This window comes from Erigeron canadensis, unplaced genomic scaffold (genome assembly GCF_010389155.1).
Source record: "Erigeron canadensis isolate Cc75 unplaced genomic scaffold, C_canadensis_v1 Conyza_canadensis_unscaffolded:180, whole genome shotgun sequence".
Lineage (NCBI taxonomy): Eukaryota > Viridiplantae > Streptophyta > Magnoliopsida > Asterales > Asteraceae > Erigeron > Erigeron canadensis.
The window spans coordinates 13,379-38,800 of record NW_025215582.1 but is presented as its reverse complement, the minus strand read 5'-3'; the positions used below and the strand labels follow the sequence as shown (position 1 = coordinate 38,800).

Sequence of the window (25,422 nt, the reverse complement as noted above, 5' to 3'; positions counted from 1 at the left end):
TGAGGATTCCGCACTCACGACATAACAATAGACGATCTCGAGAGCGATCTGTAGCTATCGAGGGCTCAAGTGGTATCAGAGCCAATCGATATCTTATCGAAGGTTCGAGATCGTTTGTTTGATTATTTTCTCTCAAAAACCTCCCGACACCCTAACAGTCGCTAAGTTCGTTTCTCAAACGAATTTAGCAAACGAACTTAACCTCATCTTCGTTTACAATCTCTTCAAACGTATTTAGCTTTATTTTCGTTCAGTTCCTTCTAACGAATTTAAAGTTATCTTCGTTCACCTTCACCTCACGAATTTAGCCTTATCTTCGTTCATTCCTTCAAACGAAGTTAGACCTATCTTCGTTCCATTCTTCAAACGAATTTAAATCTATTTCGTTAAGTTTCAACTAACGAATTTAGCAACTATCTTCGTTTCAACTCCTCTTACGAATTTAAAACTATTTCGTTTCTCACATCCATTTTCGTTAAACAATGGCTTCCTCTTCAACCAACACTGCTGTTGCACAATACCTGAATTCTCTTGTCTATCATGATCATCTCGTTGGACGTACTAATTCCCACCGAAGTTAGTTTCATTGGCTGACTTCTGGGCGTGGAGAGGCCGATTTGAAGATTATATTCAACGAGAAGATTTGAACATGTGGATAATGATCACGAAGGATATGAATGAACAACTCTTACTGTAAACGGTGTACAACTATTACAAGGCTCTTTCTACTCTTCGGATGTGCATTCCTCAAGAATTAGTGCCTGTTTCCTAAACAGGAGTACAAGACTTCAAAACAATTGTTCGATGCTATTGAAGCTCACTGTGAAGGTGATCCATTGTTGAAGCAAAATAGAATTAAGATGCTTAAGAAACAATTTGATTGCTTTAATGCTACCAAGAACGAACAAGTTGAGGATCTTATATTGAGATTTCAACATCTTCTTGCTGAGTTAGCTTATTCGATCTTAAGTACTCCTACTGAGATAGTGGATAAATTCTTGGATGGTTTGCCGAAAGCTTATAAAGAGTTTCGTCATGGATTGCAAGAAAGAGCAGATTATGCAAAACTTCGTATAGATGGTGTTATATCCACTTTAAGAAACAGAGAAATGAAGGATAAGGCAAAGGATCTCCAAGACAACTTCACACAAGATCCATCTCTTTATCATGCCACTATGAAAATCCAACAGCTGACGTTAATGCATTCTTTTCTGGGGTTGGTACTTCTGGCACGAAAGAGAGTTCTGATTGTGTTATGGATGGAGATGATTTCTGCGTTTCATGGCTTCTGATGCTGGTTACAAGGCTAGAAAGGCTAATGAAAGTGCAAAGCCTGGAAATATGAAGTTTGGTAACATTTCATCTACTTCTGCTGGTTACAAGTCTATGCCCATGGATATGAAATCAGCTGAGGGAAGGATGAATGTATTTGCCGCAATGTGTGCTGCACATGAAGCTTTTGTTGCAGGAAGGATCACAGATCCAGCACTCATTGATGAAGATTATGACCAAATAGATCCAGATGATGTTGAAGAAATGGATCTGAAATGGAATTTGGCGATGATCACCAGGAGAGTGCAAAGGTTTATGCAAAGAACAGGTAGAAAGCTTATTGGGGGTACTCAGGGCTTCGACAAGTCAAAGGTTAAGTGTTATAACTGCGATGGCTTTGGACATTTTGCCAAAGAATGTCAACGACCAAGAGAGATGTCAATATTACCCCTACACGTCAAGATAGAGGTGGTAATCGTCCATTTAATCAGAATGCAAGTAGAGCTCTCTTGTTGACTGATGATACTACTGGAAATGGCAATGACAAGGCTATCGTAGCTGCTCAACCTGATGGTTCTTATGTTGGAATCTTCCACAGGATGAGACCAATAATGCTTATTTGGCTGAAATAGTTGATGATATGGCTCAGATAGTGGATTCTGTTGATGATTTCTTGGACACCACAGTTTACCACAATGATGAGCATTTGTATGAAATGTTCAAAGCTCGAACATGGAAATCTGCTGAGGTATATGATACTGATTCTGAGTCTGATGAAGAGGTTGAGGTTGATGATATGAAAGATTCTGGAGAGGTGAAAGCTGCTGAGATCAAAGACGATTCTGCTACAGAAAGGTTGAAAAGACAATTGAAGAGCAGATGAAGGAGTATGAAATTCCAGCAGGCATGAGTGTGGATGACTTTGTTGCTTACATGGCAGACTGCAAAGAAGCAGATCAACAGGTATCTTACTCTCTACATACTATTGTTCATGTTTGCAAAATTGTTAATCGAATGTTTGATGAAATTGAACAAAAGAATGAACAAATTAAGCAATTAGAATCTGTTGTCAATGCTGCTCATGAGGAAAGAGATAAGTTGATTAAAAGGATCTAACTGTCACTGATAGAGAAAAATTCTTAAAGGATAGGATTAGATCTTTAGAGTCTGACATTAGTGCTATGAAAGACAAAGTTAAACATGCTGTGGCTGTAGAAAGAGTAGGTGGTGAAGCTTATGCATTGTTAGCTAAAAAGTGTGCTACAATTGAGAAAGAACTTGCTGATGCTAGGATAGAAATAGTGGAATTAAATGCTAAGGTTGATTCTGCTAGACATGCTGAGCTTTTAATGCATATGAAAAAGTTTGAGGATTCTCCATCTAAGAGTTCTGACACTGCTAAGGTTTCTTATAATAGCATGCCTCCTCCTTTCAACAATAACTATACTCCTGTAGAACCCAATATTCCTGAAGTCCTACTTCAACCTAGTGTTGATGATGGTAAATCGAAAGACTCAACTCCTAAGCCAAATTTGACTGAGGAAACAACAGAGTCTAAAGGAGTTTCTTCTCAACCTACCAAGGAAGAGAAATTGAAAGGTGTTGTCCTAGATCCGTCCACTTCTTACGGTCAGAAAGACAGTATTACTCACTTTACACTTCGAAAGAGTAGTAGGGTTTATACTGAGTTAGAATTTCCATTAGCATCTATTGACCCTAAGAGGATTGATAAAGTCTGGGATGTTGATATTAAGGATATGAAGAAATTAAGTCAGTTGCGTCAAACTCCTTTACCTAAGCAGTCTAGGAATAGCAAATCTGAAGATGAATTAGTTGTTAATGTAGAAGCAACTAAGGTTTTGAAGCATATACTAATGCCTGCACGTAAGAAGTCCCCAAGTAAGTCTAGGATATCACCGACCAAACGAGACCATGAGGATTCTAGAAAAACAAGTAAGTCAGTGGACACTAGTGAATCTGTAAGTACCAATAATAAGGTAGATACAAAGAAAAAGGTTAAGGTCCTCTCTTGCTTTGCTTGTCATGAAAAAGGTCATGTTTACAGTGTATGTCCAAATCGACCTCGGAGATCGGGTTCTCCTTCAAGGTTTCCACCTCGGAAGGAAAAAGGGGGTTGGGTAATGATAAACAGGTTCATGAGACTAAAGTTCAATCTTCTACAAAACGTTTACTATACCTCACCGACGTGAATCTCCACCAAAGGTTCATCCCCTAAGGAACCAAGATTCACAACCCCCAGTGGGAGTTCGAGTCGGTCACAAACACCTCCAAGTCGTAATTCATTTTATGACAGAATTCACTCAAGTGTTAGACCTTCTTTTGGCCCTCATTCCCCAAGAACTTCTCCGACGAGAGGTCAGAAGTCTTCTCCAGTGAGAAGACAAGTCGAGAATCAAGTCCCACCCACGGCTTCTAGCAATGGATATTGGACTGAACTGATTCTCAAGGATGAGAAGGGACGACCCAAACCTGTGAAGGTTTGGGTCCCCAATGAAAACTAATTTTTCTCATTTTATGTGCAGGGAGTTCCTAGGAAACCAATTCATTTGTGTTACCTTGACAGTGGATGCTCCAGGCACATGACAGGGGAAGAAGCTCTTGTCCAATTATACTGGTATAAATGGGTCGTATGTTAGTTTTGCTGGATCCAAGGGCGGCAACATCACCGGTCAGGAGATGTCGTCAATGGACAACTTACTCTAGAAAGAGTTAACTATGTGGAACAACTTACTCACAATCTAATGAGTGTCTCACAGATCTGTGATAAGGGCAACAATGTTCATTTCACAGAAAAGGAGGCATACATCTTGAAGCCGGGTTTCGTTATTCCAGAAGAATGGATAATGCTCAAAGCTCCTAGGAAGAGAGACATCTATGGCTTACTTTTAGGTGTTGATAATCCAAAGGAGCCCCTTTGTTTGTTGAGCAAGGCAAATGAGTCTGAATCTCTCCTATGGCATCGTAGAATGGGACATATCAACTTTCGGAAGATGAATGAACTTATTAGTCTTGGGTTAGTTGACGGTGTGCCAGTTAAGAAGTTTGGGATGGAAGATAAGTGTGTACCGTGTTTGAAAGGAAAGCAACATAAGAATCCGCATAAATCAAAAGTACTCAACACTATATCCAAACCATTCGAATTACTTCATATGGATCTCTTTGGTCCTGTGAACATAAGAAGCATTGGAGGGATGTCTTACTGTTTGGTGATCACTGATGATTACTCGAGGTACTCATGGGTATTCTTTCTGAAGACCAAGGATGAGACCGCAGAACGATTTATGGATTTTATTAAACAAGTTGAAAATGTCCATGGAGTCAAAGTTAAGAGAATCAGGAGTGACAATGGTACTGAGTTCAAGAATAATACTATTACTGTATTTTGCTTGACCAAAGGAATTCAACATCAGTACAGTGCACCATATGAGCCACAACAGAATGGCGTGGCTGAAAGAAAGAACAGGACATTGATTGAGACAGCCAGGACGATGCTTGCTGATTCAGGGCTTCCTATTACTTTCTGGGGAGAGGCAGTGAATACAGCTTGTCACATTCTGAATCGGGTTTTGACAGTTAAACGGTTTAAGAAAACTAGTTATGAACTTTTGCACAACAAAAAGCCCAATTTGCAGAATGTTGAGCCTTTCGGTGTTCCTTGCACTTTTCTTAAAACTCTTCCTCAAGGGAAATTTGAACCTAAATCTGAGGAGGGTTTCTTTCTTGGTTATGTACCAAGTACACCGATTAGGCGTGTGTACAATCAGAAGACTGGCAAAGTAGATCTTGGTACAAATGTCGTAATTGTCAGTCATAAACCTACTGTACACATTGGTCCTGCTAATAATTTGATTATGATGGTGTCTTCACTTCTTTCGTGGTCCTGTTTCTTTTGCAGGTGTTCCGACTGTGGAGGATGTAGTTACTCTCCATGATCCTCTTGATGGAGGACCGGTTTCTGGTTCTTCTTCTGTTTCCTCACCAATAGTTGAGCCTACTTCTGAATCTGGAGAATCTAGTGGGACAAAAGTAGCAGATTCTACCTTAGAGCCTGCTCCTATAGATCCTACTGATCCCTTGCATATACCTCTACCTGATTCTCCTTTCTATGATACTGATGACACGGAAGGTGAAAATCAGGAGGAGCCTAAAACTCCAGATTATAAAACTCCAGAGCAACATGTGCAGACAAACTTGGGAGATGATCTTTCAGTCGATAAGGTTCCTCAAACTAGGGTCAACAAGGATCATCCAGTCGAGCAAATCATTGGTGATGCTTCTGCCTCTATTCGCACGAGGAATCAATCTAAGAAACTGTCGTGTATGTTTGCTGAAGTTAAGGATACTGGGGCAATTACTTGGTACTTGTATTATTGCTTTATCTCTCAGGTTGAGCCTAAAAATGTTGGAATGGCTCTTAAGGAACCGTCATGGGTTGAGGCGATGCAAGAAGAATTGGCTCAGTTTCGAAAGCTTGAAGTATGGACGTTAGTTGACTTACCTCCGGGTGAATCTCCTTTAACAACGCGTTGGGTTTTTCGTTGTAAAAGAGATGACAGAGGTGTAGTCACTCGCAATAAGGCTCGATTGGTGGTTAGAGGATTTGAGCAACAAGAAGGCTTTGATTACGATGAGACATTTGCACCTGTAGCTAGACTTGAAGCTATTCGATTATTTCTGGCATATGCTAGTTATAAAGGTATTAAGGTGTATCAGCTTGATGTAAAGAGTGCCTTTTTATGGAGAAATTAAAGAAGAAGTGTATGTAGAACAACCTGCCGGGTTTGAGGATCCAGACTTTCCTAATAGAGTATATCGTCTCGATAAGGCTTTATATGGTTTACATCAGGCTCCTCGATCGTGGTATGAAAAATTGTCAACTCATTTGAAGGAAAGTGGTTTTACCAGAGGTTCTATAGACAGCACGTTGTTTATTAAATGGAAAGGGAAGGACTACTTGCTTGTACAGGTTTACGTCGATGACATTTTTGGTTCATCTGATGACAATATGTGCAAGGAATTTGAACAGAGCATGAAGGCTAAGTTTGAGATGAGTGCTATGGGGGAATTAACCTTCTTCCTTGGACTACAGGTGGATCAACTGAAGGATGGCTTCTTTATACATCAGACCAAGTATGTCAAAGATCTTCTTACTAGGTTTCGAATGACTGATGCTAAGGATGCTGTTACTCCCATTAAGACTAATCATGGGTTGTGTCCTGATAAGCCTAATGATCCATACGTCGATGCCACTCAATATCGGGCTATCATTGGATCCTTGATGTATCTGACAGCCTCACGTCCAGATATTACCTTTGCTGTTTCTATGTGTGCTAGATATCAGGCTAATCCGAAAGAGTCACACTTGAAAGCTGCGAAAAGGATTCTTCGTTATGTGAAAGCCAAGCCTCGTCTAGGTCTTTGGTATCCCATGTATGGTTCCTTTGACTTCGTAGCTTATACTGATTCGGATTATGGTGGTGACAATTCGGATAGGAAATCAACGTCAGGTGGATGTCAGCTTTTAGGGGGGAGAATTATATCGTGGCAGTGCAAAAAGCAGACATCTGTTGCACAGTCTTCCTGTGAAGCAGAGTACATTGCTGCTGGATATTGCTGTTCTCAGGTGCTTTGGATACAGCAACAATTGCTAGACTATGGTATGAATATCTCCAATACTCCTATTTGTATTGATAATAAGTCTGCCATAGATATTACCAAGAATCCGAAAAACTTTAAAGTCACCAAGCACATAGATATAAAGTATCATTTCATACGTGACTGTTTTGAGAAAAAGCTTATTCATTTAGAAAAGGTTATACTGATGATAATCTTGCTGATCTATACACTAAAGCTTTTGATGGACCTCGTCTTGAGTTGTTATATCAACTCAATGGTATGAAGAATGCCGAGTAGTTTCTCTCAAAGAACTTAAATGTATTTTTCGTGTCTTTGTAGTGTAAGTCGTACATAGATAGAGTCATAAAAATACAAAGAGTTGTCTTAGTTTAAGTCATACATAGATAGTGTCATAAAAATACAAAAAGAGTTGTCTTAGTATAAGTTTGTATATATCTAGTGTCAGAAAAATACAAAAACATTGAAAAATCGAAAATCCAAAAAAATATGAATAAAGTAAGGTTACTGCGCTAAATTATTAGAAGTGACGATACTTTAGCTTTTAAGCCTGCTTAATCGTAATATAACTACTTAGTTCAGTGATTAAAATTTGGGATATATCGGTAGGCACAAAGTACCAAGGTTTCCTTCAATCTGAACTTAAATTATACAATGTTCTTGTGGGAAACATATTCAGATATATGGCTGAGAATGCTTGCTTTTCAGAAATGTTAAGATCTGGTCCTTAAATTGTGTGAAAGATTTAGCTTTATTATAAAATTTATTCAGTCTATATTTGGAAACTTCTACAAGTCCTGAACATGAAAGTAAATTAAGTTAAATGTGATTAAGTGACATATTAGGCTACTTAGGTTACAAGGTGACTGCCCTTGACCATGGTACGACCGAAAGTGTTACAAAATTAATGCAAATGAAAGTAAATGTGATTAAGTGACATATTAGGCTACTTAGTTGCAAGGTGACTGCCCTTGACCATGGTACGACCGAAAGTGTTACAAAATAAATGTAAATCGCAAAATACTAAAGTGCTTCAGTGATGAAATGTAAAAAGTGTTTCATAGTTTGTTCAAGGAAGTTTCCAAATATATATTGAATACTTGTTATTTTAATGCTTGTGTCGATTATGGGAGTATATCTGATTGTGGGTCACATAAGTTCGCAAACTAAATGTATGGCATGAGTAACTTACTAGGTTACATGGTGACTGTCCTTGGCTCAAGTAATACGAAAGTGTCATATTCAAAGGAAACAGGAAGTACCGAGTGTTTAACAGGAAGTACCGGTAATCGCTGTTGGGTCACTGTTCAGAACTTATAATAAGAGAATTATTTCTCACCCGCAGGCTTATGTAACATGCTAACCTGATCTAATCAGCAGTAATCAAGCATAATGTGAATAATGTATAAAGTCAAGTTAATTAGAATTTAGATTAGTTTATTATTCTGCAATTTTTATTCTGAGTTATTTTCTTTTTATTGAGTCAAAATAGTATTTTTATAAGTTCTTATTGCACGAGAGATCCTATTCAAATTCTGAGTATATGTTTTGCTGAATTCCTTCATGTGAATTTTAATGAGGTTGTGTGGTTTGTTTACAAAGAAGATTTTCTAATATGGACATTAATTTGTTTAAGTTTAGAAAATGATCTTTCAAGTGTTATGTGAAATGTCAAAGTTATTTGAAATCTCACAATTTTAATTTGTAACAAGTTAAGAATTTGATTAATAACTTGGTGACATTTTAGGGTTTGACAAGAAATGACCTCCCTTGATCTTTTGTTAGATTTTAGTTATTTCATATTTGTTAACCCTGATTGAGTGTGTTTGTAGCTTGAATTTTCTGCATTATACTGTTTTGTTCTCAATGCGTTAATGAGTTCTGTAGTAAGTGTGCAGTGTTCAGGTTAAGAAGATAAAGTTGGAGTGCTGATTTCTGTTAATACATTGTTATTTATACGGATGATATCATGACGATAAGATCCTTGGTGTGTAGTGATAATATTGTGATGCAGATTTGAGCATGTGAAGGATGAATACATGAACTTGCTTTTGGAGTAGTTATTTACTTTATGATTCATGTATTTAATGAAAATAATCAAATTTGATATTAGTTTCCTTTGAATTTCATGCTGTGATTTATGACATACTTTTGGAAACTTTACTAAGTTCTTCAGTGAATTTTGTTGGATTGTTCATTGTTTGTTAGTTTTGTAGACGGCATCTAGTATGGGACTTAAGTGTTTCAAGATGGTTTGCCGTCACGCATATCCATGATCAAAGGAAGTTCTCGGTGTCATAATCGTCATTGGTAATGAGGTTCATATATAAATTGATTATTTTCAGGTTTGTTGATGGTTAGTGTTTAAACCATGGGTTTTTATTCAAGATTATAATGTTCGGTTATATACTTACATTATGATGATGAATTTGGATGATAGCACTTTTTAGTACAAGGCATGAACAGGTTGCTTTCTAACGAGTTTTTGCTATGTACAGATTGCGATGAAGGGTCGTGTTTTGGAAGATCGCTTTGATGAAAATCTGAAAATTTTCAGGAACTTAGCTGAAATCTGGAATATTTTCTAACTTTGATTTGTTCTTACGAAGATAACTGTTATCTTCGTTCTTATAGTTAGAAATTAATTTGTCCAAACGAAGGCTATCTTCGTTTGGATAACTTCGTGAATGGATTTTAGCCCGACCCATAGTTAACCCATTTTTATTTCACTATATAAAGGGGTTTTTCTTCGTTTATTTTCACAAACGAAAATTACTCTTATTTTCACACGACCAAAACCCTAAAAACCCCAAAATCTTTTCTTTTCTCTCTATCTACTTCGTTTCCTTGATTTGTTTTGCAAATCGTGATCTAAGTAAGTTTTTGATCTTATTTTCGTCCACAAAAACGATCTAGGTTTTATATATATCTTCGATTTGATTCGTTTTGATTATATATATATATTCTTGTGATCATTAAACTGGTTTACCCAAACGAATTTAGATTTGTGAAAACGAACTTAGATTTTAGTTCGAACGAAGTTAGATTTGGTAGAAACGAAGTTAGCTTTCGATTATGCCTTACGAACTTAGAATTTAGTTGATAAGGAACGAACTTAGCAAGGCTTAACGAATTTAGTTTCTTAGCAATGCTTACGAAGTTAGTTTCTGTCCAAACGAACTTAGATTTCGTTTATAAGTTACGAACTTAGAATATAAGTTATAACTTACGAACATGCATGTCCAGTTTAGACCTTACGAATTTAGACTTCGTTAGGTGAAAACTTCAGTTTAGTTCTTACAAATTTAGGATTTATCTTCGTTCCTTTATAGCTTACGAACTTAGATTACATCTTCGTTCCTGTATACTTAACGAATTTAGTGACTATTTTCGTACAGTTTATAATTTATGAACTCAACTTAACGAATAATTTTGTGCAGTTTTACTTTAAGAAATTATTGATTAGGTCTTTCAAGTCTGCAATTCATTTACCGTGCTTATTTTATATTTGTTTTGATATTGTGATTTGTTTTGCAGAAATGGCTCTCGCTTCGCGTCAGTTTGTGAAGAAACATAATCTCGCACTTAATCTTGATCCGGATCAGCATAATAGCGAACATTTTCATGAGATGTTTGATTACATCGCTCGATCGAGATTATTTTTGCTTTCTGTGATTCGCCTAGACTTGTTAGGCAGTATATAGATTCCTTTTGGTCAACTGCTCATGAAGTTATGGTTGAAGGACATAGTTTTGTACGTGCTACTGTTGGAGGGATTACATTTGACTTCAACGCTGCAACGCTTCGTACTGTTTTGCATTTAGGTGCAGAACCAGAGGTAGAAGCAGAGGAAGAAGTAGAGTTGACGTATGAGTTTGAACTTCTTCTTAGATGTTTTCAGAGAATGGGGTTTTCGGCGAGGTCAAACTTCCTTTTGATAAGAGTGGTTTTCAGGGAAGATGGAGATATCTTGCGTATGCATTGCTCGAGTGTTTGAGCAATCGCAAGGCTGGTTTTGATCAACTGTCTGCTCAAACTGCGTCGCAGATGGTTGCATAAGTGTATAATCGACCTTATCCTTTCTCGAGATACTTTTATCTGGAGTTTATTGATCAGATTAATGCCAGGGGGAGGAAGAGATTTCTCTTATATCCTCGGTTTGTTATGGCCATAGTTAGACATTTCTGTCCTACTTAGTGTATGACCAAGGTCCTCGCTACGTTCTTCATGCTTGGCCTTCGCGTCTTTTTGCTGATCTTGAAGCAAATACACGTAATGTGGCTGGTCTTAATGATCCACCACTTTTTGGTCAATTGATTAATCCAAACTATCGATCTCGTCTTGAGAATGATATGTTTGTGGATGATAATGATGAAGATTCTGATTCTGATGACTCAGAAAGTTCTGAGAATGCTTCTGCTAATGATTCTGATGATGATTCGAGTGATGATTCTGATAGTTCTGATGATGGGAATGATGAAGGTGTAGCCGATAGTTCAGACGGTTCTGCTGCTGCAACCGAGACAGACACAGATGAATCTGCAAGTGTCGCTGATTCCCCTCGGAATGAGCGTCGAACTAAGTTGGTTCATGATGTCTCTGCTGCTTCTGAAAGTGATCATTCACATCAGTCTTTTGTTCAAGAAGGTGCTGCTTTACATAGAGAGCGTCAGAGTAAGGCATGTCATGCTGTTCCTGCTATTTCTGATTCAGCTCACTCCGTTCATGATGCACATAGCCATATTCCTGACCGTGCTGCTCAGATTGATCCTGATGTTGCTGCTCAGAATGATTCTGAACTGCGTGGAATTTTTGACGATATGGATGATCCCGTGAATAGAGCCAGTTCGGTTAGTCCGGTGAAACGGACAGGGGGTGCTGATCTTAAGTATACCAGAACTAAGCGTAGACGTGTTGCTGAAGCTACTTCAGTAGCGATTCCTGATCCTCCAAGACCAACTGCTGCTGTTATTCCTGCTGTTTCTCAAGCACAAGTATTGCGTCCTCTGGTGGCTCCTTCCTTATCCTATAGACTTCCTTCAGATTCTTCGCTTGTTCGTCGTGTTGATCTTCTGGAGACTCAGGTTCGTACTTTGGAGTCTGATCTCACCGATACCCGAGCAGCCTTGACATTTTTGATCAACTGGGTCAAGAATCAAGGGGGAGAAGTTCCTGAAGAGATTTGTAGATTGTCAGCGGTTCAACCAAGAAGTCAGAATGACGATGATGATGCTGATAATGCTGGTGATAGGAATGATTCTCGCCCAGTTGAAGACAAAGGAAAGGGTGTAGAGATTGAGGGGGAGACAGGAGGTGATACTTCTCATGCTGGTCCTTCTGGTGTTGGTGCTGGTCCTTCTGGTGTTCCTCGTGATTCAGGTTTCTGATTTTGATTATGATAAAGATTACTTAGATAGAATGTATATTCGATTGTATGTAATAAGTTATGACATGTAAATGTAATCTATCTTATTTCAATACAATTACATTTCATCTTTATTATAATTATCATGATTATTCTTTGTATTCTGGTGTTCATTTTGTGTAAATCTTAATAGATGATCCAGATTATACAAATTTATTCTTTGATGGTGATGAGCTCGAGGAAGGTGAATTTGTTCCTGAACCAAACCTAAACATATTCTAGAAGCCTTATGGGTTTGATGAAGTTTGGGACTCAATTCCTGAAGATCCATCGATTGAAGAAAGTAGGGTGTTAGATCTGAAGAGATCAGATGTTTGGGAAAGAATGCTTCAAGTTCCATTCAGTAGCCAAACTAAAGTTTTACACTTTGTTGTATATGCTAAGAATGGTGATGCATTGATTCCTTCTGATTATGAGATTAACTTGACAAGACCATTCAGTCCAAATGATTTTCCAGTTCCTCTCAGAGATGATGATCCATTACATGTGGTTGATCGACATGTGCCCGAGAGAAGAATTAATGAATGGATGGTCGATAGGGAAACTTGGAAACCAAATTTGTATTGGACTCATATCTCAGACAAAGATGCTACAAAGTACAAGACAATCATCTGGAGTTGGTTCTATGATGATGAACTGAAGCTATTTGTTCTTAAAAGACCAGAAGGTTGTCAGTACTTAGCTTGGTGTAAGAGACATTTCAGGAGTTTATGTGAAGAAGACTTACATGAACATGGAAATAATTGGATTATCAATCCAAGTGATGATGGTTTAGCTGATGTTGTCGGTAAGAATCTTCGTAATGATTTCTGGTTGAGAAAGAACATGAAAGATTCAGACAAACTGCAGTTTAAGATTGAACCAAGACCGAAGAAAAGAGTGGTCAAGCCAGATAAAACTGTTGAGTATGTTCAACATGACGTCAAGTGTATGATCAAAGTCCCTGCCAAGAAATGGGCACAAGACGTCTTGGACAAGATGGATAATTGGGAAATTGATCGAAACTCCGGTGAAGCGAAGATGTATGCAAACTTGAAGAAGAAGATTTTGTTGAGAAAAGTATATGATCCGATGCAGTTAGTGAACTTCTCAAGAAATGATCTAAGGAAGTTATACGATACAGAATGTTCATTCTTTCCATTTTGGAAGCATGAAGAAAGCCGTTATCGTAAGATTCTTCAACTTTGCTTACATGAAGATATCCATGCAAATAGCAGAAGATTGTTATTTGATGGATGACCAGATTTTGAAGACTGAAGAAATCGAAGGTGCTGCTGTCAAGGGGGAGTTTGCTGATGCACGTTGATGTGACAACAACAACTTAGATTTGATCTGTCTTATAGATTAAGACATTATGTTACTTTATGTCATATCTATATATATGTAATTGATAGATTATGGACTTTATGTTTTGGTAATGATCGATTACATGTTTTGGTGTTATAAATATGTTATGTATGATGTTTGTTGTGTGTTATACAAGTACAAACATAATTTGTGTTAGGATTCCTTGTTGATGAAACATTTAGGAATAACCAAGTCTTACATCTAACAAAGATAAAGAATATCTTCGTTAGAGGCAAACGAAGATAAACTTCGTTTGGTACAAACGAAGATTAACTTCGTTACATGGGCTGGGCTGCTAAGTTCGTAAGAACAAAGCCCAGCAAGCCCAGTTTCGATCTGAAACATATATATACGAATGAATAACCTAAATTGAGGATCACATTCGACATACACATACAACAGGCGACTTAGTTCGTTCTATAGCTTATAGAAACGAATATAGCATCATACGGCTGATTATTTACTTGATAATTAGCGATATACACGATAACTAATCAAACTAGTTATCTCGTGAGGATTCCGCACTCACGACATAACAATAGACGATCTCGAAAGCGATCTGTAGCTATCGAGGGATTCACAATCTACAAGGCGTAAGCAATCACTTTGCCTTTTTGCATGAGCACACAACCTAATCCTTGACCCGATGCATCGCAATACACTACAAAGTCATCAGATCCTTCAGGCAGACTCAAAATCGGTGCATTACATAGCTTCGTCCCACTGCTTTCCTTCCTTTTTGTCCCAACAGCAGTAATAGTTCCACATTGAACCAACTCCTCTGTCATAGCTTCAGACCTCAATATAGCCTCCTCTAGGGTAAGTGGGTGAACAACAGCCATAGTCGACCTATCCTGAGGAATTAACCCACGAAGATACTTCTCTATACCTTTGTTCTCAGGTTCAACAAAATATGGAACGAGCCTTGAGAGTTCATTACAGCGGGTAGTATATCCATCATGATCCGCACCGACCATCTTATGTTCCAAAAACTCTCGTTCCAGCTTCACCAGTTCAGTTGTTGTGCATAACTTTTTCATCATCAACTCTCTGAAGTTATACCAAGACATCGCCTTTGCCACTAATCTGCCTCTGATTCGGCACTGAGTGTTCCACCAAGACAAAGCATCTTTAGTGAAAGAGTTTGCCACATACTTGACCCTTTGTTCAGGAGTACATTCACTAATACCAATCACAGCTTCCATCTTCTTTAACCATTGAATAAACTTGACTGCTCCACCTCTACCATCATACTCTTGCACGCCACAATCCTTAAAGTTTTTTTAAGTACAAGTCCTGACGCCACTTCTAAGTCCCATTGGCACATTCCCAAGTCGAATTCCTTGATCAACGTCTTCATAATATTCACCATCCTGATCATCCTCAGCGTCCTCATACTGAGCATCTTCATTCTCTACATTTTGTGCATTCTGCGCATTTTGTGCGAGTATAGTATTAACCACTTGGGTGATCATGGAAATCATGGCTGGGTCTGGTTGCATTCCAGCTTGTTCATTAGTGGTTTCATTTTCAGCTTCACCACGACGGCGTCCACGACTACTACCTCGGCCGCCACCACGGCCTGCACCACGACCAACTCCACGACCAGTACCTCGACCTCCAGCTTGTTCATTTCCACGACCTGCACCGCAGCCAACACCTTGAACTACCTCAGGCCCAGTGCCACGACCAATACCACGGCCTCCACTCCGTCCAGTTCCTTGACCAATACCACGACCTTGACCAGAGCCTTCGTTTTCACCACGGCCTCTTCCACGACCGCCGCTAGTTCCAGCACTAGTTCTTGTTCTTGCCATTGTCCTATAACCACGCATCGTTAGTCGGGGAAGAATATACTCGACGATGTTAATATCACAAGATACTCTCAGTAAGCGCTCTCGTCTTATTGTCTAAGGAATGCTATCTAGATCCTAAACTATTCTACAATTCATGTCAATGCAATACATATATATAATATATATATATATATAACCCTAAATCGCAGTTAAAATGTGGTCCGAATCTAACACCTACATCCGTTGCACTAGTGGTGTATGTATACAGGGTGTACCAGCGGCTAACCCTCCACACCCCTAGTACATCTAATGCAAGGTCGGATCACGGTACTGGTATGCTCTATAGGTATTGGTCGGGTATGTATACAGGGTGTACCAGCGGCTAACCCTCCACCTAACCAACACCCATTAAGCATCCCAGAGTAGCTACCACACTCTCACTACAAGTGCAATCACTGATGTCAATAACTGTCGCAAGGCATGGCGGTAATCATAGAACAGTTGATCAGGCTTTTCTATGATTATCGTTATGCGATACTAGTTAGCGTCATCACTTCATCTTGCTCTAATACACATAAGTAATTCTAGGCTTTTCCACCTAATTCTCTACAACCTGTCTCTGATACCATTCTGTAACACCCCACCGTTGGCGGAAACATGAGGTGTCGTGAAAAGTACAGCACGACATGGAATTACATAGATACTGCTAAATGAAATAGAATATAATAAATATATTCCCAAGAACATGAGTTCAAAGTCATAACAGTGCTAAAATAGCTTATTACAACCAAGTCCATAAAAAAATAATCCAAGGCATGTAGCCTTAAAGTCTGAAAGTAAATAAGGAGCACTAATCTCCGAAGTCCAGTCTAGCAAAGCAATCTTTATCCCTGATTAACCTGAGCACCTGAAAAGTATACTAAAACGTGTCAACACAAAGGTTGGTGAGTTCGTAGGTTTTATGTCAAAAGTCTAATACAAGAAATAAGTCTTTTGTTGATTCTTTTAAATCTAAACAAGTAATAGTTCAATATATAACGAGCAGAGTTACGCCATAATAAGTCCAAATGCCTCAATGTCTCAAAGTCCGGCCTTACGGTACCTGCCTTAGTCCAAAGTCTCATGTCTCAAGTCTCAACTCATACAATAAGCACGTCTAAAGCACAACAACAACACATAATCACACACATACAAACAAGATCAAAGCACGTCAAATGGCACAATTAACTCTATACGCACAGGCTCAATATTGAACATAAAACAGAAATTGACAAAACTGTTTGAAAATAAGTATACTTTCCACCCCAAAACTTGTAAAAAGAGGGGCTACGAAACTCACTTGAAAGCAGCACAAGTATAAATATCCTATATCAACGAACAGGAACATGAACTGTCAGAAACACTGAAACAAGCTCACTATTTGTCCAAAAGTCCTACATTGTCCACAAGTCACCCAGTAAGAACTTGGATTTTAATTGTACTCGTATATGTCCTATATAGGTGTCTTAGGAAATGTCATTATGTCTTGCCAAATGTCATGTCATAATATATAATAGTCTTTTTATCCTTATAAATTGTCCAAACGGAATTTACAATTTATACATAATCGTTTATATCCTGTCAAGTCTTCATATGGAATATTATTATATAAATGTGTTAAGTCCAAAACGTCTTATAAATTATACATAATCATTATGATTTATATATAATATTTATAAAGTCCTTCTGTTTCAAATTAATCTTTGTATTTATATATGTATACATATATACATATGTTCTTATTAAATTAGGCCTTATATATATAATTGTCCATTATAAATTAATCCGTATATATATACACAAAAGTCCGAATGTCCATATTATTTCGATTTCATGTCATTTTGGATCCAATTATAAATATGGTTCTAATTAACAAGGATCCAAATCTGAATTTTGACCAAGAATACTTAATTTTGACTTTGACCAGAAAGACCCTAATTTTGACCTTTGACTAGAAAACCCTAATTTTGACCAAAATACCAAAATAATTACCCAAGCCCTAATCCTTACCAATGAGCCGTCGTTGACCAAGTTTGACCGAACCAAAATTTACAACCAATCTTAGATCTAACAACATTTCACAATGAAAATCAATTTTTGAACCCAAAACAATGTTTTCTGGCAGGTTTGACCGGCATTGATCGGCGTAAAATCAAGAACTAAGACTATATCCGGCCATAAGATTGAACCACAATACAATTTCAAAGCAATAACGCAATTACAACTCGGATATACCCTAGATCTAACCGAATTCAACCAAATACCACTTTTAATCACATATAGACTCGGTTTTATCATCTTTTCGATTTATATACATGTTCTAAAGGACCGAAAATACAAAGCATCCATCAAATCTAGACAAGAACATAGATTTCGGAGTTAAACTTTTCGGATTGAAGGATTTCGGATTTAAAAGATTCCGGATTCAAAGATTTCGGGTATATATATTTCGGATTCAAAGATTTCGGGCTATAAGTTTCCGGATCTACCAAGATTTCGGGTCTACTATGTTCACATAACCAACCGCATATATATATACATATATACAAACTTTAGGACTTTCAAAAGAAGAAGGAGGAGAAGACCCGATATATATATATATCCACCGATCTATATATAATTTTTTTTTTTCTAAAACTTTTCGGATTTATAGATATTTATACAACAACATAGCCGATTTACACAAATCTAAGAAAAGGTTTTCGGATCTAAATATATATTAAGTATGAAATTTTCGGATATATATATAGATATATATATATAGCCGTGATGTATATACGAAAATCTTTATTTTTGATGAAGAACAACGAATCAAGCATTGATTTATGCCATACTGACCAAGAACTAAAAGAAAATAAGAAGGAGATGAAGAAAATGATGATTATTGATGAAGATTGTGGTGGCCAAATGGTGGTTTATGGTGGTGGATGGTGGTCGATCTAGAGAGAAAAGAGAGGAGGGGGGCGGCTGTGAAGAGAAGAAAGAGAGGGAGGGAGAGTGTGTGAGAGAAAGTGAGAAAATGAGAGAAAGGGAGTTAGGGTTAAGGTTTTGTTAGTTCCCACCCTTGACCCTTGACCGAGTTGACCATCTTTGACCTTCACAAAACTCGCTTGACTCGACCATTTTACAAGACTCATGACCCGTAAATTTATTTTGTCATCATATTTAAACGTAACTTTTTAATAGCTTTCTAACGGATATAAACATGTCTATTTTTACTTATTAAATCTTTAATTGATTTAATTTTAAGTATTTTACTAAGTTTGACATTTCCACAAGACTACTAGTATTCCTCCTGTTCTCGAGTCCACATACAATTTTTCTAAAGTCTAAATGCTCATAAAATCCGAAGTAACACAATTCCATTTATTTCATGATAAAGTCTTAAAGTCCAAAGACGTACATAAACGAAATGAAATAGAATTGATTGGAAGGGTAATTTAGTAAAATCGCTCAGACGGCAGTTGTCACAATTATGATTTTGTCGAGTGGGAAGAGAAATTTTCAAGACACTATCAAGTCATCTCTTGTACAAGTAGAAGGTAAAACCATTTAGTTTACCGAATTTATATAGTTACAAGCTTTTGTATTGATGTTTGTAATTAAAGTTTGTTCTAAATGACAGAAGCTCCAAGACAGAAAACACAAATAATCATTACTCACTAACATATTTGATGATGAAAATAAGGTCGGGATATAAGTGATAACTTTGACATGGAAGTTTTTGCGCCACCAGGGGAAGTGCGATCAAAAATCAATGGCAACGGCACCACAAGCTAGCTGAAGCAATGAATATAAGGGGACCAACTCTTGGTGCAACATACAAAGACTTTTTTCCTTACATTATAGAGATGATTTCTTGTTTATTTGATGATTGAAAGTGGTATTTTGGGGTGTTTTTGGCCTGAAAAATTCTGCCAAGAATATGCATAGAGAAGGGAGAGTTTGCATGTGTGTGTGTGATGGAAATAGAGAGAAAATGAGAAGAGTGTTATGTGAGTGTGTATATGAACGTGAGAGAGAGAGGAAGAGTGGGTAGGAAGAGTGTTTATTGGTCAAGTGAAGTGGTATGGTGATCCCCATTGGCTAGCTCATGTGGTGGAGTTGTGGTGTAGGTGTATTTGGTCCAAAATGGTGTCTAAGGTCAAAATGTGGGTGTGTTTTGGATTAGTTGATACATTGTTGGTTAATTCATGTAAAATGTGAGAGTTTAAGAATAAATGAATTAGTTGTAAGAGTTTTATGCATATAAGCTAGCTAGTTACAAATTATTGTTAGACTTTTATTAGTTGTATATACTATACATGCATATATATGTAACAACCGCCTTAGAAATAATTTAAATAAATCCATGATATGTTCTAGTTTCGAATATGTGCTCACATGAAGGTCTATTCAATCTTAAATCTTAGATTATAAGATGAGTCTATGGTCTATTGTGATAAGAATATTAGGTTTCAAGTCGTAAGCGATTGTATTCAAGAAATTCTAGTCCGAAAATGTTTCATTTAGACCCTACAATTATTAGAATCATTAATTAAGGGAAGACTATAAAAGGGTTAGAAAACCCCATTTTCCATTTCTTCACCATTTTCTCCCCATCTCACCTCTCTCTCTCTAAAAACACACACATACATTCACCATCTTCACTCACAAAATTCATGATTTGATTTTGAGTTGTCAAACCAAGATTTCTTGCATTTTTAGCTTCTTTGTGATAATCAAAACATATTTCTAGTATCGATTTTCAGGTAGCAACAACAAATTTTGAGATTTTTATCAAAATAAAAAGTTTACTTTTCAAGTGTATGTTCTTGATGATTTGGTCCATTTTTGGTGTAAAAATCGTGTTAAAAGTTAGTGGGTTTGTGTCTAAAAGTGTTTAGTAACCTTTTCGTGATCAAATTTGGGTCGTAAACATGTTTTAATCTTCAAAACCCTCGTTTTTGTTAGAGCAGTCCCAAATTCGTCCTAAAAACACTTAAAACGAATTTAGTATCCTAGAAACAAATTTAAGTCTTCCAAAACGAAGTTAAGCCTCAAAACGAACTTAGCAAACGAATTTAGCTCCTAACGAAGATAGCCAAACTTACGAAATTAAGTGTCAAATTCGTTTAGCCAGACCTTACGAATTTAGCCCTCAAACGAACTTAATCTCCAAACAAACTTAAGTCCTCAAACGAATTTAATCCTATCTTCGTTCAGATACACCTTACGAATTTAAAGTCTATTTTCGTTCAAGCATACCTTACGAACTTAAAGCTATTTTCGTTCAACTACACCTTACGAATTTAATCTTCGTTCAGCTACACTTTACGAATTTAAACCCTATTTTTCGTTAGTTGTAAAATCAGATTTTATACTTAGTTGTAATCCAAGTCTATCATGTACAAGGAAACCCTAATTAAGGTATAATTAAGACATATTCAATCTTGTTTATCAAAGTGCGAGTTCAAAGACGTTCATTACGAGTCTAGTGTATGAAAAACACTTTTAAGTCAAACGTTTAAAGATCTTTAGTGAACCAAATCATCAGTACATCAAGGACACTTAGTGAATAAATAATCACGAGAACTAATACATGTATCCATCTATGCTCAATGGTTTGTGATTAGGTTGACATCAAGACATACTTGGATTCGAGTAGATATATTTTACTATACTAGCCAGGTCATGACGATGACCGTAAGTGCACGATATACATACTAGCCAGGTCGACTGTAAGTGCACGATTATACTCTACTCATACTTATGTAACATGAACATGTCATGCCACTTCATACCAACTATTCGTGTATTCTCATTTAACGGCATAAAACTATTTACTCAAACGATGAATGTATCAAGAGATTATTCAAGGAAACTATTATGATTCAAACGAGATTTCAAGCAAACATATATGATCTCAAACCTACGAACTCACCACCTTTGTGTTGACTCTTTTAAGTATTCCTTTCAGGTAATCAAGCAAATCGTGGCTAGGATTGGTAGCATGGGACTCGTAGCAGACTTCAGGCTTAGGATTTGGAGTTTTGCTTGCATTCTTATGTGATAGATGGCAATATGCCTAACTGTTTCCCCTGCGTGGGAACTTATCTTACTATTTGTTTGAATGATGTAGAACTTATGTTTGACATTTATGTTTGGGAACTATGATTTGTGATTTGAACTATGTAAGCAACTATTTATGTTTAATCTATGCACTCATTTAACTTTTCCTATGTAACATCCATGTGCGCGTGTGCTTTATCTTAGATCCCGAGTTTTCCGCCTAGTCGGGGTGTTACAATATATGTATGTCGTGTATATATATTTGTATTGGCACTAATCTTTATAAAATTTTCTTGATGTACCTTCTATATTTGAGTTGTTGATTATATTTTGGAAGCATAGAAACTTGTTTGTTGGATTGAATACTTTTAAACTTGTCGTTACTTTACATATTTCTTGAAGTTGATTTGATTGATTACGATTACAATCTTATAAAATTGTCATTATTTATTTACTTTAAGATTGTCTCATGTTTTTGGCATTTCTAAGATAACTAGCTATTTTTTGGCATTCTATCGAACTAGAGGGCAAATATCACCATGCCCTAAATGTCTAGAAGGTTAATTCTCTTAATAAACCTCTTGGAATAAATACCTAGATAATTATAAGTAAGTTGCCCTAGTCGAAATTGAGGGTTGTTACAAAGGTTATCATTTCCCTCCCCTAGAAGGAAAAGCCTCCAACGATCCTTTAATTATTCAAGCCTCGGTCTTTGATATTGAAGTGCGGCGGGTCTATTTGGATAGTGGAAGTGAATGCGACGTTATTTACAAGCACCGCTTCCTTAAACTGCTGGACGCTTTAAGGGCCTGGAGGTCAGATCCTCGTGGTCCTTTGGTCGGATTCTCGGGAGAACACTCTTGGCCTATAGAGGAAATCAACCTCGACGTTTGCATCAGGAATAAGGATCACGAGAGAACTGAAATGTTGAACCTCGCCATCGTACGATCCCCATCACCGTATAACATCCTCTGTGATCCACTGGATTGTTAAGTTCAGATCTGGGAAAGGAATAGGCACGATCCGTTCGTCCTACGAGCGAATGAAGCAGGTCCATGATGTGAAAAGACCGGAAGGCGAAGGAAGCTCCGTCACGAAGGAATCCCAAGAGCAGATAAACGAAACGAAGGTGGTGGTCAACCCTTCATTCCCGGATCAGTCGGTCACCATAAGGACCCGGCTCTCAGAGGCATGCAAATACAAACTTAGGAAATTATTGCAGTCAAACATGGATATCTTCGTATAGGAATACGGAGACATGACAGGAGTCCCAAGAACCCTGGTCATGGATGGCAAACCCTTCGTAACGGAGCACCATCTAAATGAACGAAAATATATAGAACCTGTCCACCAGAAAAAGCGTAGCCTTCGTCCGATAGACACGAAGCCGCCCGAAATGAGGTAGACGAACTACTAAAAGCAGGGATAATTAGAGAGTCCACTTACCCCATATGGATCGCAAATCCCGTAATGGTGAAGAAAGGAGACGGAGGTTGGAGGATGTGCGTCGACTTCACGAACATCAATAAATCGTGTCCTAAAGATTGTTACCCTTACCGGAGATTGAATGGAAAGTGGAGACGCTTGCAGACCACAAGTTCAAATGTTTCCTGGATGCCTACAAGGGCTACCATCAGATACAAATGGCAGAAGAAGTCGAAGACAAAACAACATTCTACACGAGCAAAGGCACGTACTGTTATAGGAAGATGTTTTTCGGCCTAAAGAACGCAGGAGGTACGTATCAAAGACTAATCGATAGGGCCTTCGCAACGCAGATAGGAAGAAATTTCGAAGCATATGTTGACGACATGGTCATCAAGAGCAGAGACGAGGAAAGACTCCTAGAAGATATCTAGGAAACCTTCAGTAACCTTTGAAGAATAAATATGAAACTCAACCCAAAGAAATGCTCCTTCGGGGTAGAGGAAGGGAAATTTCTGGGATATTACATTAGCAACAAAGGCATTCATGCTAACCCTTCCAAAGTAAACAAGCTAAAACAAGTTTCTCCACCCAAAACCATCAAAGAGGTGCAAAGTTTGAATGGAAAGATCGTCGCACTTAACCGGTTCCTCTCACGAGGGGCCGACAGGCAGCTCCCTTTCTTCAAAACCTTGAAGGGATGTGTCAAACAGAAGAACTTCGCATGGACAAAAGAGGCGAACAAGGCCCTGGAACAAATGAAGGAGTATATCGCGGACTTACCAACACTCACGACACCAAAGCCAAAGGAGACACTTTTCGTATATTTGGCAGCATCCTCTGAATGCGTTAGTGTTGTACTAGTAGCTGAGAGAGATCAGAAACAAATACCGATCTACTTCGTGAGCAGAGTGTTACAAGACGCTGAACCAAACTACCTGGAGCTGGAAAAACTTGTGCTAGCCCTGGTACATACGGCGCGAAGGCTAAGGCGCTACTTCCAAGCGCACCCCATTGTTGTGTTATTGGATAAACCAATAAAACAGATAATGATAAAACCGGAGAAATCAGGCAGAGTGGCAAAGTGGGCAATTGAATTAGGAGAACACGAAATAGAGTTCCGAGCAAGGCACGCGGTGAAAGGACAGATCTTAGCAGATTTCATAAGTGAGGTACAAGAGTCTAAGGACTCAGTAACACATTCCGCATCCCTAGAAGTAATAGGAACCGTCGAGCGAGACACATGGAAGCTATACACCGACGGAGCAAGCAGCTCCGACGGTTGCGGGGCCGGGCTAATGTTGGTCAACCCGGAAGAAAAAGAATTTACCTACGCACTAAAGTTCGAATTTGTGGTAACAAACAATGAGGCCGAATATGAAGCACTATTGGCAGGCCTTCGGATGGCAAGGGACATGAAGATCCAAAACATCCAGGTATATGTCGACTCACAGTTGGTCGCACGGCAGGTAAAAAGAGAATACGAGACAAAGCAAGAAACTACACAACAGTACCTAAAGAAGGTACACGAATTAAGGGAATATTTCAACCACTTCGAGATAGAACACATCTGGAGAAGCCAAAACAAGAAAGCAGACGCGCTAAGCAAACTGGCCTCCCTGACGTTTGACCATTTGGGAAAAAAGGTACTGGTGGAAGTTTTGAAAGAAAGGTCAATCGAAGAAAAGCAAGTACTAGATCTGGTCGAAGAAGAAGAAAAGAATTGGATGACCCCCATATATGAATACCTGCTAAGTGGGATACTCCCCGGGGATTGTAATGAAGCAAGAATGGTTAGAATCAAAGCCGAAAGATATCAGAAAGCAAGTAACCGGCACATAACAATCTGTTTCAAGTTATCATAGTTAAGTATGTGTTCATTATAGGTAAACGTGCTCATAACGTGCCGCCAAGTGTTGACCATGTTATCCAAAAGCATACTAGTTAGTCTTTGACCAAATTTAACAAGTTTGGCCTATGTTGACCAAATTACAAGTTTGACTAAGTTGACCAAAATTGACTAAAGTTGACTAAAGTTGACTAAACCGACCAAAGTTGACCAAGGTTGACCATATCGGGGTAGTAATCGAAGTCCGAGGTCTCAATTGAATATTGAGGTCTTAAATTGAATTTAGGGTCTTATTTCACTAAAAGACAAAACTGAAAATGAGAGGCTAAATTTAAGAAGGTAAATTTGAGAGGCTAGTAAATCTGGGGTAGTATTTGGAAATACGAGGTCACAAATGAAATACGAGGTCAAATTTAAAATACGAGGTCGCATTTGGAAATATAAGGTCACATTTGAAATACGAGGTCACAAATGAAATACGAGGTCACATTTGGAAATACGAGGTCACATTTGAAATACGAGGTCACAAATGAAATACGAGGTCACATTTGGAAATACGATAT

General features: G+C 37.9%; 2 protein-coding genes across 2 annotated transcripts; one reads left to right on the top strand and one right to left on the bottom strand.

Annotated features, from left to right (window-relative positions):
• The first annotated feature begins 8,097 nt into the window (after window positions 1-8,097).
• On the top strand, window positions 8,098-14,648 carry LOC122584263 (bone sialoprotein-binding protein-like). The gene is made up of 4 exons (XM_043756477.1): window positions 8,098-8,212; window positions 10,752-10,820; window positions 11,305-12,011; window positions 14,601-14,648. Exons 1-4 carry the CDS (start codon window positions 8,098-8,100, stop codon window positions 14,646-14,648), a joined length of 939 nt encoding a protein of 312 aa, XP_043612412.1.
• A 334-nt stretch (window positions 14,649-14,982) lies between these two features.
• LOC122584262 (U3 small nucleolar RNA-associated protein 25-like) lies at window positions 14,983-15,534 on the bottom strand. The gene has a single exon (XM_043756475.1). The coding sequence runs from the start codon at window positions 15,532-15,534 to the stop codon at window positions 14,983-14,985; it is 552 nt and encodes a 183-aa protein (XP_043612410.1).
• Between the last annotated feature and the right edge of the window lie 9,888 nt (window positions 15,535-25,422).

Bases quoted from the DNA above. Each gene is read 5' to 3' on its own strand.
- LOC122584263 (XM_043756477.1), top strand. From the start codon at position 8,098: ATGTATGGCATGAGTAACTTACTAGGTTACATGGTGACTGTCCTTGGC. The intron at 10,821-11,304 runs GTTTTCAGAGAA...ATAATGATGAAG, and splicing joins GTTTGAACTTCTTCTTAGAT to ATTCTGATTCTGATGACTCA. The intron at 12,012-14,600 runs GTTCGTACTTTG...CTTTGTTCTCAG, and splicing joins TTGATCTTCTGGAGACTCAG to GTTCAACAAAATATGGAACG.
- LOC122584262 (XM_043756475.1), bottom strand. From the start codon at position 15,534: ATGCGTGGTTATAGGACAATGGCAAGAACAAGAACTAGTGCTGGAACT.